Source organism: Grampus griseus (genome assembly GCF_964374135.1).
Source record: "Grampus griseus genome assembly, chromosome: 1".
Classification (NCBI taxonomy): domain Eukaryota; kingdom Metazoa; phylum Chordata; class Mammalia; order Artiodactyla; family Delphinidae; genus Grampus; species Grampus griseus.
The window spans coordinates 165584189-165599785 of record NC_139017.1 but is presented as its reverse complement, the minus strand read 5'-3'; the positions used below and the strand labels follow the sequence as shown (position 1 = coordinate 165599785).

At 45.5% G+C, this 15597-nt stretch overlaps 2 protein-coding genes across 3 annotated transcripts in view; one reads left to right on the top strand and one right to left on the bottom strand.

Annotated features, from left to right (window-relative positions):
* Window positions 1-5865: 5865 nt before the first annotated feature.
* On the bottom strand, window positions 5866-7745 carry TEX46 (testis expressed 46; the record flags this gene model as incomplete). Its single annotated transcript, XM_082673530.1, has 2 exons — window positions 5866-6063; window positions 7554-7745. 2 exons carry the CDS (start codon window positions 7743-7745, stop codon window positions 5866-5868), a joined length of 390 nt encoding a protein of 129 aa, XP_082529656.1.
* Window positions 7746-11825: 4080 nt separating this feature from the next.
* The window catches only part of KDM1A (lysine demethylase 1A), a gene marked incomplete at its 5' end in the record, with an annotated part of 64020 nt that continues 60248 nt past the window's right edge, over window positions 11826-15597 (top strand). For both annotated transcript variants that reach the window (XM_082656866.1, XM_082656865.1), the window contains one exon: window positions 11826-12182. In XM_082656866.1, coding sequence (XP_082512992.1) covers window positions 11826-12182 — 357 coding nt within the window. The remainder of the gene's footprint in view (window positions 12183-15597) is intronic.

The following is a 15597-nucleotide window of genomic DNA, read 5'->3' as shown; positions in this document are numbered from 1 at the left end:
AAAGCGAAGAGGCCAGTGGCTGAGCAGATTAAGTGAGGGGCAGAGTAGAGGCGAGGTGGGAAAGGTAGCTGGGGAGCCAGGTCATGGAGAACCTCCCAGGCCACAGGAGGGACTGTAATTCTCACTCTGAGTGAGGTGGGAGCTGTTGTAGAGTCTGGAGAGAGTGGCATGACCTGACTTTTTTTTTTTTTAATAAATTTATTTATTTATTTATTTTTGACTGTGCTGGGTCTTCGTTGCTGCGCACAGGCTTTCTCTAGTTGCAGCGAGCGGGGGCTACTCTTCGCTGTGGTGTGCGGGCTTCTCATTACAGTGGCTTCTCGTTGTGGAGCATGGGCTCTGGGCACATGGGCTTCAGTAGTTGTGGCACACGGGCTCAGTAGTTGTGGCTCGCGGGCTCTAGAGCACAGGCTCAGTAGTTGTGGCGCACAGGCTTAGTTGCTCTGCGGCATGCGGGATCTTCCCAGACTAGGGCTCAAACCCGTGTCCCCTGCATTGGCAAGCGGATTCTTAACCACTATACCACCAGGGAAGACATGAAGCGCTCCGGCTTCAGTGCTGAGAGCAGACTAGAGGGCAAGGGTCGGGGCAGGGAGACCAGGGCCTTGTTCAGCTGAGAGATGGTAGTGGCCTGGTGCACCCAGGCAGGGAGAACATCCAGACTCTGCATATGCTTCTAAGGAAGAGCCAACAGGACTTGCCAATAAATTAGAGCTGGATATGAGAGAAGAGAGGAGTGGGGATCAGCTCCAAACTTTTTGGCCTGAGCAACTGGAAGCTGGGAATTGACTTTTACTATGAGATGGGGAAACCTGCACGTGGGAGGGGGTTTGAGCGGAGGGACAGAGTTCAGGATTGACTGTACGGATTTTGAGATGTCTGAGTGAAGGTGTGAAAGTAGGCAGTTGCACATTTGAGTCTGGGATGTAGAGGTCTGTAACAAAGACACAATTTAGAAAATGATTGACATGTAACAGTAGATGATATTTAAAGCCATTACCAAGGGAGTGAGAAGGAGTAAAGAAGGGATCTGAGGACTGAGCCCTGAGGTCCAGGAGAGTACTGGGTGAAGTACTGAGTACTGGGTGAAGGTGAATATCACAAAGTCACGCAGCACAGGTGCAAATGGGGCTTTACTGGGAAAACTTGGAGGCAGAGGGTCAGCCATTGAATGAGGCATTGGGTTGTCCATCCAACCTCTTGTCATCATGTGGAGAGAGATATGGGGGTCAGGGCATAGCTGGAAACATCCTGGAATATGCTCCAGGAGAGGAACCCCTCATTCCCTTCACTACTTTTTTTGGCAAATGTGAGGTCAGTCTTGCAAGTAAAGAAGATGTGGTCTGAGCTCAGGTACCAGGGGAATTGTTTGCAGTGCTGAGGGCCCCTGGAGACCCCAGGGGAAGGAGAGACCATGTGGAATCATTTCTGCTTTGGGAAGGGAGGCCCCTCTGGAGCCCACCTGCTTTCTCACTGCTAGGAACCCGGAGTGAGTACCCAGAGTTTTCCAGTAAAGTCCAAATTGTTTTTCCAAGGTCCACCCCCTGACCTAGGGGCTCCTGAAATATAAGCCTGCCAAACGGGCATAGAAATCAACAAGGGGAGAAATCAGCTGAGCTTATAAGGAACTTCCAATGGTGTTGGCAATGCTGGAGGAGACATTAATGCTAGAGGGAGGCCTGGAGTAATAGTGCAAAGCACATTGTGGAGGCCTAAGCCATCTGGCCATGGAGTCTGTGCCAAGCCTGGGGAGAGAGCCCCAGGTTCAGATGGAGGAGTGGTCTGCAGGCATTGGACTTGCTCTTACGGTAGCTGCATGAGCTTCTTGACTTGTCTGAAGGTGTTAACCCAGAAGCAGCAGGAGATATTGGCCAGTGAGTATGGTTATTCCCCTGGTTGGCCCGCAAATAGTCCAAAGCTATGTGGTTATATCCTGAGCTAAGGATTCATGATAACCTTGACAGTGAGAACCCTGGCTGTCCCCATAGTAATTTCCTTTCTATGGTTCCACCTATCTAGGGGAGGAAAACCTGCATAAAATAGGGAAACCCATGTACTTAATACCCAGGAGTGTCTTGTCAATGGTACCAGAGGCTGGTGCTGGAAATGTTGCCTTGCCCACACATCTTGGGTTATTATGAAGGTTGATATGCAGGTGGCATTATGTCCAAGGAGAAAGCAACGAAGGACCTATATCTAGAATACAAAATAGTTTTGGGGTTACAAAGCGCACTGCTCAATATTCTTCCAGCTGGCCTCAACATTATCCATGAAGAGGATGAGAACATGATTGTGAAGGCCCAAGGCACAGCAGCTGGGAGAAATGTCCTTGCCATTGTCAGAGAGTGAGATACCAATAAGGTCTCCCGTAGCTGGGCATGGTGGGAGGGGGTAGGAATGGCATATTCAGTACTGTGACAGGTTCATGCCACGGGCCCCGGCCTGAGCAGCTGCTCAAGGCTGTTAAGCATTGCCTGTTCAGATCTGGAAGAAGAGGAGAGAGGTTATTTACCCCTCCACCCCAGTCTATTTCCTGAGATTGCTTGCCTATGTTCTTGCTAGATTTGCTGGGATCTGTCGTGTGCCTGGCATGAGCTAGTTGATCTGTCCTTTCTCAGAACATTTACCTCCATAGGAACCCAGGAGTCACCATACTTCCTGACACATCAGGGGGACTTGTTCCCCTCTTAGGTGCCCACAGAGGATGAGGGAGTGGCTAAGGTAATTGCTCCTTGAGCCAACCATACCAAGGCTCATTTGTACACGCCACCTGCAGGTGGCAAGTGTGGAAGAGCAAGTGAATTCCACGTGGACAGATGGAGGGCAGTGCCGTAAAGATAATTCCATCATCATATTATATCATACCTGGGAATTCCAGCACATGAAAAAGATGCTCATCAGAGCCTTAAGAGTCTAGGTTCTACCTGCTTGGTGGAAAAGAACAGTCACCCCATGTACCTAAACCATGTTCATGGTAGTCAGAATCCATGGCAATTGTGAACTAGTCAGATCCAAAGGTCATTGTGCCACTTTGAGCCACCTTGAGCCACAGGCCAACGTTCCTGCAAGTAATACACATTCCGTGAGCACCAGTGACTTCATAAGTCAAATGAGTCCTCACTGGACTCCCTCAAACCGCCGTGGTAGTTTCACTGTTGTGATAGGTCCAGGTGTGCATCTAGTGAAGTAAAGTGGTTATGATGGCCACATAGTCTTAATCAGCTTTTTTATTCCAGATGCTCTCTTCAAGATGCAGTGCCTTACTGTGGGCTCATTCATATGTCACATATAGATCGAGTTTGTGGCTGAATTGTTGTATCCATCTCCACAGCAGGGGTTACCATATGGACATTCTCCTAATGGTCCCGTTTTGGGTGGTCCAAAGGCCTGGCCATACAGCAAGTCCATTAGCAACGGCCCATGAAGCTGTGTAAAAGGGACTATTTACAAAGGTGTGGGCAGGCTATAGGGAACACACAAGTGTGGTGCAGTACCCCTGGACTGGTAACTGGGGGGATGCTACTGCCCTTGGGCCAGAAGGGAACTGGAAGAAGGTCTTGTAGAGAGAGCCTCCTCTGTGATGACCCAGCCAGCCTCAAACCAGCCCCAGGCAACCCCACAAGAGGCATAAGCATCCCAACCTCCTCCTTCCCTCTCATCCTCTGCCAGGGATCCCTGTCGGCCAAACTCAACTGGAAGCCACAGGGTAAAGGAACCTGATGATGCAGGTTGACCCCCTGGCAGAAAAGGCAGAAGGATGGAGAGTGGGCCTGGAGGGCAAGTAGAAGATACAACACACAAGGGAGGGTTGCGATTTTAGATAGGGCAGTCACAGGAGTCCTCACTAGGAAGGGATCATTTGAGCAAAGACCTGAAGAAGTGTCGTAACTCATCGAATCCTCACAGCAATTGATAAGGCCATTTTATAGTTGAGGAAACTGAGGTACAGCACTCAGTTTATTCATCATCCAAGATTACACAGCTAAGAGCTGATAGAGTTGGGATCTAAAGCCAGGGAGTTTAGCTCCAGGTATCCTGCTCTAAACAAAATAGGATATAGAAAAATCATAAAATGAAAGGGCAGAGAAAATGTCAGGACATATAAGACTGTGATTGACAGTCATAGATGTTATTTATTGAGCACTGACTGTATACGAGCCACTGTGTTAGGTGCTATGAGGGGGATATACAGATGAACAAGATACTGTGTTTGGGTTTCCCTGGTGGCACAGTGGTTAAGAATCCGCCTGCCAACGCAAGGGACACAGGTTCGAGCCCTGGTCTGGGAAGATCCCACATGCCGCGGAGCAACTAACCGCATGCGCCACAGCAACTAAGCCTGTGTGCCACAACTAATGAAGCCCGTGCGCATAGAGCCCGTGCTGCACAACAAAAGAAGCCACCGCAATGAGAAGCACGTGCACTGCAACAAAGAGCAGCCCCCCGCTCACCACAACTAGAGAAAGTCTGCGCGCAGCAACAAAGACCCAATGCAGCCAAAAATAAATAAATAAAATAAATAAATTTATTTATTAAAAAAAAAAAGATGCTGTGCTTGCCCTCAAAGAGTCTATAATCTAGTTGGAGAGTGGGGAGGGAGTATAGAAACATTTACAAACCAAATCCCAGCAGATCATCATACAGTCTATCGTAGAATTACAGATAAAATGCTGGGATACCGCTAAGGAAAGAGACACTTTACAGCTGGGCTGAGGGCAGCTTTCCGGAGGTGGTGGCTTTGAAAGAAGCAAAGAATTGTAACAGCAGAAAGGGGAAGATAAGGGATTCCAGGGGAAGAAACCACGTGAGCAAAGATGTGGCTGCATTTGGGGGATGGCTGATCACCTAATTTGATGAGAGCGCACGAGACTTTTGCTAAGAGAGATGATTTTAAGTGGGACACCAATAAGGCATTAAGCCACACTGGATCCCACAGCGAGGCAGAGGCTTCCTTCTCAATTCTCCTTAATGGAGAAAAGTCTCAGCTGAGTGCTGGCATATCTTGCAAACACTAACACTCACTAATCTCCCTTTTTAACCCACATTTTACAGATTCAGATCTTCAAGTGGGCAACCAAGCTCTGGTTGGAACTTCACAACATTGTTTTGTTTTCACTGTCTTTATTTTGACTGTTAGGTTCTATTTCAAACAATGATACTGGTTTTTTTTTTAACTTACAGATAAATTTTTTATTATTATTTTCCTTTCCAGATAAATTTATTAAGGAAAATATAGTTGATTTAAAGGGACAATATCTAGTTACGCATTCAGGTGGTTCACAGCTATGGCAAAAATCACAAAGGTGGTACACTACTGACTGATGTTCAGGATACTCTGGTATCGGGTAAAAAGCATGTGAGGGAGAATAATGGGGGAAAAAGGTTGGGAAGGGGGTCAGATCATGGGGGGCCTGAACACCATGGTGAGGAGTGAGGCTTTTATTCTGTCAATCACGGCAAGGCGTTGGCTCAAGAATAGGCAATGATCATGCTCGGAGCTGTGCTTGGCAGGGCTTGTTTGTGGCCTCTGAGTGCAGGGGGAGGAGGAGACTGGAGGCTGGGACAGCACTGGGGAGGCTGTTGAAAGACTCAAGGTGAACAGGTAGAGGGCCCTGGACCAGGGTCAAGGTGGTCCAACTGAAAGAGAGGAAGGGCTGGGTTCAAGAGCTCCCATCAGGTTGTGTCATAGGGTGCTATGTGGCTGACCTGGTGAGTACAAACTTCTTTTCAAGAGGCGATGAATTTCAGCCTCTAATCCTCCTCTCCAGTGTGATTTGCTAAGAAAATTCAATAGTCTCTGACTGGGCTTTACTGAGGAAAGGTAACAACAGAAGAGGCTAGCCCACCACAGTCTCTGGGACCTCGTTAGGGGGAATTGGAAGTGCAGTCAGAGATGATGGAGAACATAGATTCCCGTCTCCTCATTCTGGGTTTCCCCGTCGGAAAAGTCCACCGTCGGCTTGACTGCTTGTGGTGATTCATTCTATTCCATACAATGAACATCTGATTTTCTAAGACCTTCAGCTTCATTTCACTGAACATAAGCCGTTCAAGGATCTTGTCCTGGAGGGCAAAGCAAGCGTGCAGCCTCTCCACTTCTTTTGTGTTCAGGCAGTTGCTCTTGGGTTTGGCCTCGCAAGTCTTTGTCTTCTCTTCCTAAACTCCCCATCACCACGAAAAGAGGAAAAGTTGGTTAATAGTGATAATCCTTTCCCATGCCAGTTGAGTTACAATCATCTCAATCAATTTCACGACCAGCATCTAAGGAGAGCCTCTTTGCCACATCTTGTGGGTGAGAGAATGGGGCCCAGTGAGGGAAGGTCCCTTTCTCAGCATCACCCAGCCTGCATGAAAGCCCCCAAACTCCCAGGATCCAGAGCTGCCTTTTGTTCACAGGAATAAGTGAAACGGCCGGCTAATCTGCACCCACGGAGGACTTAAAACCCTTAACCCAAATATATGTGTCTCCAGAGCTTGTGCTTTTCTCAACATGCCTCTTTGAGAGTTTAGTCAGGCCTCATAAAATCTCCAAGTCTCAGTGGTCTCATGAAATGCTCTTATCTCTGTCATCTTTATCTGCTCCCTCCCCCACCACTGCATGCAGTTGGTAAGGACACAATTTTTTTTTTTTTTTAGGATTCAGCTACAAATTCCTAGTCTTTAAAACCATTTAAGAATTAAATATTTCAGACATGCAAAAAAAGTAAATATTACAACAAATACCCATGATCCCTAAAATATCACAACGGTAACTGAAGTCCTCTGTGGATTCTGCTCCTAGAGTGTTCCCCTCCCTCCCTGAACCTTATCTCAACTGCAATCCTGAATGTGGTATTTATTTTTTCCATGCATTTCTTTACACCACTTTACACTGGTTCTCAGTGGGAGGCTATTTTGCCCTCCCCTGGGGACATTTGGCAATGTCTGGAGAAATATTTGGTTGCCACAAGAGGGGTGAGGAGTGCTATTGGCATCTTGTGGGTAGAGGCTAGGGATACTGCCAAAAATTCAGCATTGCACAGGACAGTCTCTCATCACAAAGACTTATCCAGCCCCAAATGTCAATCGTGCAGAGGCTGAGAAATCCTGCCTTAATGTACTTTCACTATACATAGGCATCCATAAACTAGGCAGGATATTGTTTTGCATGTTTTTTAACTTTACATAAAAGACGTCATAATCTAGGTACATTTCTGCTGTCTTCATTATTCAGTTTTAGAGATTTATCTACGTTATACATGTTTTAAAATTTATCCATTTTAATTTTTCCCACTTTAAAGCAGTTGTTACTGTTGTCAAAGCATGTTGTCATCAAACATGAAGTAGAAGAGTCTGGGATGGGCCCTATTCTTCAGCTGAGGCAACTGAAACTTTGTGAAGGAAGTGCTTTGTCCTCTATCACCCAAGAGGGAGCTGCAGAGCAAGGTCTTAGACCAGAGTCGGATTCCTTAGTCTTGCCACATTGTCCTGACACCTTCTCTGTCTTCCCACCCCCCAGTCTAGCTGCGACTATCCCATCACTCTCAGCTGAAGCTAAGGTCCCTCTTGCTCACCTGCTGGGGCTCTGGGGGCGTGGGCTTGAGTTCGTACTTGACCAGCCAGTTGCTAAGCAACAGCAGAAGTAATAGGAACCCAAACAAGGCTGGCTTATAGCTGATCAGCCAAGCCATCAGTGCTCCTATGGTGCCTGAGGAAGCAAATGTCCCGTGGAGATTCCTAAAAAGAGACATTAGCTCCCCCAGCATTATGGCTTGGAAGCACCCAGGCCCCAAGGCCCTGCCTGTCTCCCATCTAGGACAGTTGCCCTCCATGACAGGAGTCATGGCTGCCCCCTCCTCTGAGTCATAACCGGCCCCCACCCCCAGCTGCCGCATAACAATAATACTGACTACTCCTAGGTCTTAAGCAGCCACTATGTGCCAGACTTTGACAGGCAGTTCACAAGCATCATCTCATGACATCCTCACAACAGCCAAATGATGTAGGCTTTCATGATACCTCAGTCATTCAACAGTACTTCTGGGCCTAGTCGCTGGGGATCAACTGGCCAGCAGTATAGAGCCTCTACCCTTGTAGAGAGGGAGACAGCGAAGAAAAATTATCCAAAACTTGGAAATAAGGCAAGAAGATTTCTGCAAGCTCGTTCACAGTCATATTAGGATATTGGCTAACTGGCCCACTTGTTTGTCACCTGATGCTTTAGGGGAAGGAAATTTTATTGGGTTTAATATTTAATATTGATTATGGTCCTGACTCTGTAAAGTCAGATGGAAAAGTTGCTCCACCAATTTCACTTGGGTATATCCCAAAAATTGAAAGCAGGGTCTTGAAGAGATATTTGTACACCCACGTTCATAGCAGTATTATTCACAATAGCCAAAAGGTGGAAGCAACCCCAAAATCCATCAGCAGATAAATGGATAAGCGAAATGTTGTATATACATACAGTGGGATTAGCCTTAAAAAGGAAGGAAATTCTGACACGTTACAACATGGATGAACTTTGACGACATTATGCTAAGTGAAATAAGCAAAAAGCAAAAGCTATTTGATTCACTTATATGAGCTATCTAGTGCGGTCAAATTTATAGAGACAGAAAGTAGAATGGTGGTTGGCAGGGGCTGGGAGCAGAGGGGAATGATGAGTTGTCGTCTAGTGGGTACAGAGTTTTACAAGATGAAAAGCGTTCTTCAGATTCTTTGCAGAACCATGTAAGCGGATTCTTTGCAGAACCATGTGAACGGACTTAACACTAGTGAACTGTACACTTAAAAATGGTTAAGATGGTAAATTTTATGCTATATGTATTTTACTACAATTTAAAAAATTAATTTAAAGTGAATTAAATTAAAAATTTTTAATGAATTAGTTACTTCTGGGAAAAAAAATGGATAAGTTGCAAATGATTTTTGTTTCCAAATAGATGCAAATGAATTCTGTCTGACAGAAAAGATAACCTCAAAGTTTACAGTTTTATGGCCTTGTAGGACATTATTTTTTTTCTTATTCAACTTTGCAGTCTTATTCCAGCATTCTGTGTTCCACTGACCAGTGACTATATCATGTTTCTCATATTTTCCTTTGACCCATCTTTATCCTCCTGCTGTTCTCTCAAAAACGAGTTAAGGGACTTCCTTGGTAGTGTAGTAGTTAAGAATCCACCTGCCAATGCAGGGGACGCAGGTTCGATCCCTGGTCCAGGAAGATCCCACAAGCCATGGAGCAACTAAGCCCGTGCGCCACAACTACTGAGCCTGCGCTCTAGAGCCCACAAGCCACAACTACTGAGCCCACATGCCACAACTGCTGAAGCCCGGGTGCCTGGAGCCCGTGCTCTGCAAGAGAGGCCACCGCAATGAAGAGTAGCCCCTGCGCTACAACTAGAGAAAGCCCGTGTGCAGCAACAACACTCAACGCAGCCAAAAATAAATAAATTAATTTTTTTAAAAAGTTAAAAAAACAAAGAATGAATTAAATAAATCTTTGACATGTGCTCACTATTTTGTATGGGAGTTCTTTATGTTCAAATGTAAATTTTAATGATTATGTTATTCTAATATATTCAATTAGTTGTCACTTGTTGGGTCTTAGGGACCTGAGATAACACTTTTTTAAAAAAATAAATTTATTTATCTATTTATTTTTGGCTGCCTTGGGTCTTCGTTGCTGCATGAGGGCTTTCTTTTCAGTGGTAGCGAGCGGAGGCGGCTACTCTTCGTTGCAGTGCACAGGCCTCTCCTTAAGGTGGCTTCTCTTGTTGCAGAGCACAGGCTCTAGGCGCGCGGGCTTCAGTAGTTGTGGCACATGGGCTCAGTAGTTGTGGCTCGCGAGTTCTAGAGTGCAAGCTCAGTAGTTGTGGCACACGGGCTTAGTTGCTCTGCGGCATGTGGTATCTTCCCAGACCAGGGTTTGAACCCATGTGCCCTGCATTGGCAGGTGGATTCTTAATCACTGCACCACCAGGGAAGCCCAACACTTTAAAGTTAAATCTTTCTACACATACTTAAACATTTCCCTAGAATGTTTTCCTGAAAGTGGAATTGTTGGGTCAAAGGATATGCATATTTTTAAAATCTAATTTTAAATTTTATCAAACTACTAAACATGCAAGCCAGTCAGATAGAACTACAGGGTTTAAAACAAACAAGTTTCCATCTCTTATCTCATCCCTTCCCACCCTCACATTCTACGACTCAAACAACCAATTTCAACTCTTCTAGCTATTCCTCCTGGTGTTTATCTTGATATATCTGAGTAGTACGCTTATACTGTTATTTCTGAATTTCTCAATTTTGAAATTATATACTATCTTTTCATGATGGAATCTGGGTATTTAGCTCCTATGTAGAACCGCCTCCATTCCCACTTTGTCCCCTCTTCTGTAAACCCCTCTCACCCCTCTCCTCCACAAAGTTTCTCTTTCCTCCATTCTCCCCATATAATTCTATCCCTTTGGTTAAAACAATATTCATTGCTTATGTTATTATAGACCTGTCAGTGTAGTTCACAGCTGAACCATGTGTTGTATTATGATTACACTTTCTTTCTGGCATAGCTTTTAGTTTTCCTGAACTTAATTGTCTCTTTTTTTCTGTTAGCTTAGTTTAAAAAAAAAAATTCAACTTCTTTGATGTAAAATCGACATAAAATAAAATACACCTATTTTACGTGTGTAGTTCAATGAGTTTTGACTAATGTATACACGCCCCAGTCAAGATAGAAAACATTTCCATCACCCCCAGCAAGTCCTTTCCAGCTCTCTTGAAGTCAACCCCCACCCTCATCCCAGGCAACCACTGATTGGATTCTATCACTAGAGATTAGTTTTACCAGTTCTTGAACTTCACGTATAAATGGAATTATTTTTTGAGAATTATACTTTGAAGACACAAACTTGTAAAAAAGCGATTACAGCTCTGTGTCCTAGAGGAAATAAGCTTGAAGAACACAAGGCCTGTTCCAGTGTTGGGTCAGTGAAGGATTCCTGGAGGTATTAAAAGAATAAACCGCCACCACCATCAGCGACATTAGAAAGAATTAACCTGGAGTGGAAAGCCGTCATGTATGTGGGGATGGGAGCATAGGAGTGGGAAGAGGTGCGAGTGAGGAAGTGCAAATGGGGAGGGGGTCCAGACAGAAGACAGAGCATGAACAAAGCCCCGGAGGCAATGGCAATCCCGTTTGGACTCATATCTGGATTTCCTAACTTTTGTCCATTTTATTACCTCGAAACTCATTTGCTCTCCAAGATTTCCCCAGTCGAAGCAGGACAATTATGAATAGTAAATACGATGATCTACTAGTTACATATAAGTGTTTTCCCCTGTAAGCTCTTTGAGAGCAAGAACTTCATAATTAAACCTTTGTCACGTAGTAAGCATTAATAAATATTGGTTGACCTGACGAATGAGTAGGTGAATGAATGAATGAGTGAATGAACGAATGAATTTATGAATACACGCAAGTCCCAGGAGGAAATGGTTGCTCTCGGAGGTACAGTCTGGCCCAGAAGCCCTAGAATGGGGACCGTGCTGGGACCGACCCCGACGGCTAAGGAGACGCTCTAGGAAAGCTTCGTGCAATTTGCCATGGCGCCGCTCTAGCCTCGAGGACGCCGCTCTATGGCAGCGGGGAGGGCGGGGCCGTGGGCGTCTCGGGCTTTATTGTTCTGGCGCGGCGGGAGCGCGCGGAGCGCGCTTAGCGCGTGCATACGCGACGGCGGTTGGCAGCGCGCGGACTGTGTGAAGTGAAGCGAGGCGACTCCGGACTCACGGACCGACAGACCGAGCGGCCCTTACGGCCGTCCGCAGCCAGGCGGCCCGAGATGTTGTCTGGGAAGAAGGCAGCAGCCGCGGCGGCGGCGGCGGCGGCAGCGGCGGCGGCGGCCGGGTCGGAGGCCGGTGCCGGGGCAGCGGGCGGCTCGGAGAACGGCTCTGAGGTGGCCGCGCCGCCCGCGGGCCTGTCCGGCCCTGCCGAAGCCGGGCCGGGGGCGGCCGGGGAGCGCACTCCCCGCAAGAAGGAGCCCCCGCGGTCCTCGCCCCCCGGGGGCCTGGCTGAGCCGCCGGGGTCCGCCGGGCCTCAAGCTGGGCCTACCGTCGTGACTGGGTCTGCGACCCCCATGGAAACGGGAATCGCAGAGACTCCGGAGGGGCGACGGACCAGTCGGCGCAAGCGGGCGAAGGTGAGGCCCGATCCCCGCCCTCGAACCGCAAATCCCAATGCCAAGCTTCCCCGAGGTTGTCCAGCCCGCATTACCCCCACCCCCGCGAGCCCCGGTCTTGGGCCTTGAGCCCCATGCCCCCCGACCTCCCCAGTCACCGACCTCCACCCACCTCTCCACTAGCTGGCTGGGTGAGGTGGGAGAAGGGAAGGTCTTTGCGGTGGTGAATGCGTCTTCATGCCGGGACCGGGCCGTCCTGGGAAAGGGGGATCTCGGGAAGGGGTATTTACTCATTTACATCTCGTACACCTTTTCATTTTCTTGACTGGGAAAAATGGCTCCCTGACGTGGAGTTATGGTTGGCCTTGCTGGAGACATACATCATTTGTTTGACCACAGATGTGTCTGGAAGCTGCTCAGCAATATTTATGTGTTTCGGCCGGGAGCACGTTGAGGCTGTAGGGTGATGCTAAAGAAATTGCCTTAGCCTTGAAGACCGGAAAAAAGGAACTTTTTTTTTTTTTTTTTGAGCCCTTTGCTGTGTGCTAGAGAGTTTTGCTCTTTGTCCTTTTATCCTGTCAACGATCTTTTGATGTAGTTTTACAAATGAGGAAGCTGATTAAGAGGGTTAATATCAATTAGTCAAGGTGTAAATATACGGCAAGAAAAGGCTTTGTCACGGGACAGTATATACAGACTCACATCTCTGGGTGCCAGATGCTGTGTTCAAAGCATCACCAACTTTTTATTTTTGCTAAACACCAACTGGCAGGTTTTGCTAGCCCCATTTCAGGAATGAGTAAGCTGAGGCATGCAGTTTAAGCAGCTTGCCCAGAGTCGCAAAACTAAGTAAGTGGTGGAACTGGAATGTAAGCCCTACACTTACAATGTGATAAGGTAGCATCAGCCTCTGAAACAAAGGACCACATGTGACACCAACAGTGAGGAGGGCACTGGGGCAGTAGTAGGGCACAGACTTTAGACATGGCCCTTTTCTGGAGATTTCATGGTACAGTTGAAAAAACTGGAAGTATATGTACATATAATTTTAAGTAACTAAATATTTAAAATTATGTAATTTATGCATATTACAAGTTTTCTATCTCTATATAATTTAAGTGGATATACCAAGTCAGTGTGTATGAGGAGCTTCTTGAGTATTGCCCAGATTGAGAGCCCTCAGATTGAATTGCCCAGTTTTGAGAGATCTCTCTCCAAGAATACCTTACTCCAAGTATAAAGGAGGGAAGTCTTTGTGTGGGGGGGGGGGCGGTTTAACCAACGCATAGGTTGGCAACTCCCAATTCTCTGAAATGAAATAGAGGATAGAAGCCCAATTGGGTTTTGATTTAACTATTTCAATAGAAAATTTGGCCAGAAACCAGATGATAAGATTTTTTTTTTTTAAGAGAACGAGGTGTCTTATTTATTTATGCATGCATACCTGCATGCTGGGTCTCTTAGTTGCTGCACACGGGCTCCTTAGTTGTGGCTTGCCAGCTGCTTAGTTGCAGCACACAGGCTCCTTAGTTGTGGCATGTGAACTCTTAGTTGCAGCATGCATGTGGGATCTAATTCCCTGAGCAGGGATCCAACCCAGGCCCCCTGCATTGGGAGCACGGGGTCTTAACCACTGAGCCACCAGGGAAGTCCCTCAGATATTTTTTTTAAAAACAGGTTTATTGAGATAATTCACATACCATAAAATTTACCATTTTTGAGTATGTAATTCAGTGATTATTAGCATATTCACAAAGTTGTACAACCAGCACAATATCCTACAGTCAATTGTAGGATATTTTCATCACCCCCAAAAGACACCTGTACCATTAGCAGGCACTCTCCATTCATCTTTGGCTCCAGCCCCTGGCATTCACTAATCTTTGTGTCATTGTGGATTTGCCTTTTTTGGACATTTTATGTAAATGGAACCATATAGCATGTGGCCTTTTGTGTCTGGCTTTAGCATGTTTTCAAGGTTCATCCATGTTGTAGTACTTCCATTCAGTACTTGATAGCTCACTTGCCAAATAATATCCCAGTGTACGAATATACCACATTTTGTTTATCCATTCATCATTTTACAGACATCTCCACTTTTTGGCTGTTGTGAATAATGCTGCTGTGAACATTTGTGTACAGTTTTTTGTGTGAACATGTTTTTGGTTCTCTTAGGTATGATACCTAGGAGTGGAATTGCTGGGTGGTATGGTATCTCTGTTTAACTTATAGAGGAGCTGCCAAACAGTTTTCCATAGCAGCCACATCATTTTACATTCCCACCAGCAATATTTGAGAGTTCCGATTTCTCCAATCTTATTGACACTTGATAATGTCTTTTTATTATAGCCATCCTAGTGGGTGTGAAGTGCTATCTCATTGTGGTTTTAATATGTAGGCTAAAAATGTTGAATTGAGTATCTTTTCTTGTCCTTATTGGCCATTTATATATATTTTTGGTGAAATGTCTATTCATAGCCTTGGCTCATCTTTAAATTGTGTTGTCTTTTTATTGTTGAGTAGTTAGAGTTCTGTATATACGGTGATTACAAAAGTTTTAAATTTTGATTTCCAGTTTATTTTTTCTTTTGTCCCTTTTGCTTCTAGTGTTCCATCTAAGAAACCATTGCCTAATCCAGTGTCATAAAGATTTACTCCTATGTTTTCTTCTAAGAGTTTTAGCTGCATTTAGGTCTGTGATCATTTTGGAGTCAATTTTTGTACGTGGCATTCTTTTGCATGTGTGTATCCACTTGTCCCAACACAATTTGTTGAAGGCTGTTCTCTCCCCTTTGAATGATTGACACCCTTGTTGATTGACCATAAATGTAAGGGTTTATTTTTCCACTCTCAATTCTATCCCATTGATCTATATTTCTGTTCTTATGCCAGTACCACACTGTCCTGATTACTGTAGCTTGGCAATATGTTTTGAAATCAGGAAGTGTGAGTTCTCCAGCTTTGTTCTTTTTCAAGATTGTTTTGGCTATTCTGTATCTCTTGCATTTCCATATAAATTTTAGGATCAGTTTATCAATTTTTGCAAAAAGGCAGCTGAAATTCTGATTGGGATTGTGTTGAATCTAGATTAATTTGGGGCTTGCTGTAAGATTTCTTTGTAATTCTCCTGTGTTTAATTTTCCTTTGTGATTAGCTCTGAAACTCTCAAAAGAAAAATGGGTTATGTGTTTATTTGGTGAGCAACTAGGAAGTAAAGAACTGGGGAAGCTGACCTACGTATTCATAGCTAGTCTTGGGAACCAGAGGAAACAGACCTCAAGGGATAGAGTATCCATAAAGGAGTAAAATGGAAGCTGAGTCCACTGTAGATAGACCTTGCTTCAAGACCTTGCCTCAAGAGTTTATGCAGGGGATATATCTATATTTTATAGCCTGGGAGCTTATTCATTTTGGGGAGGGACACTCTTTTTTTTTT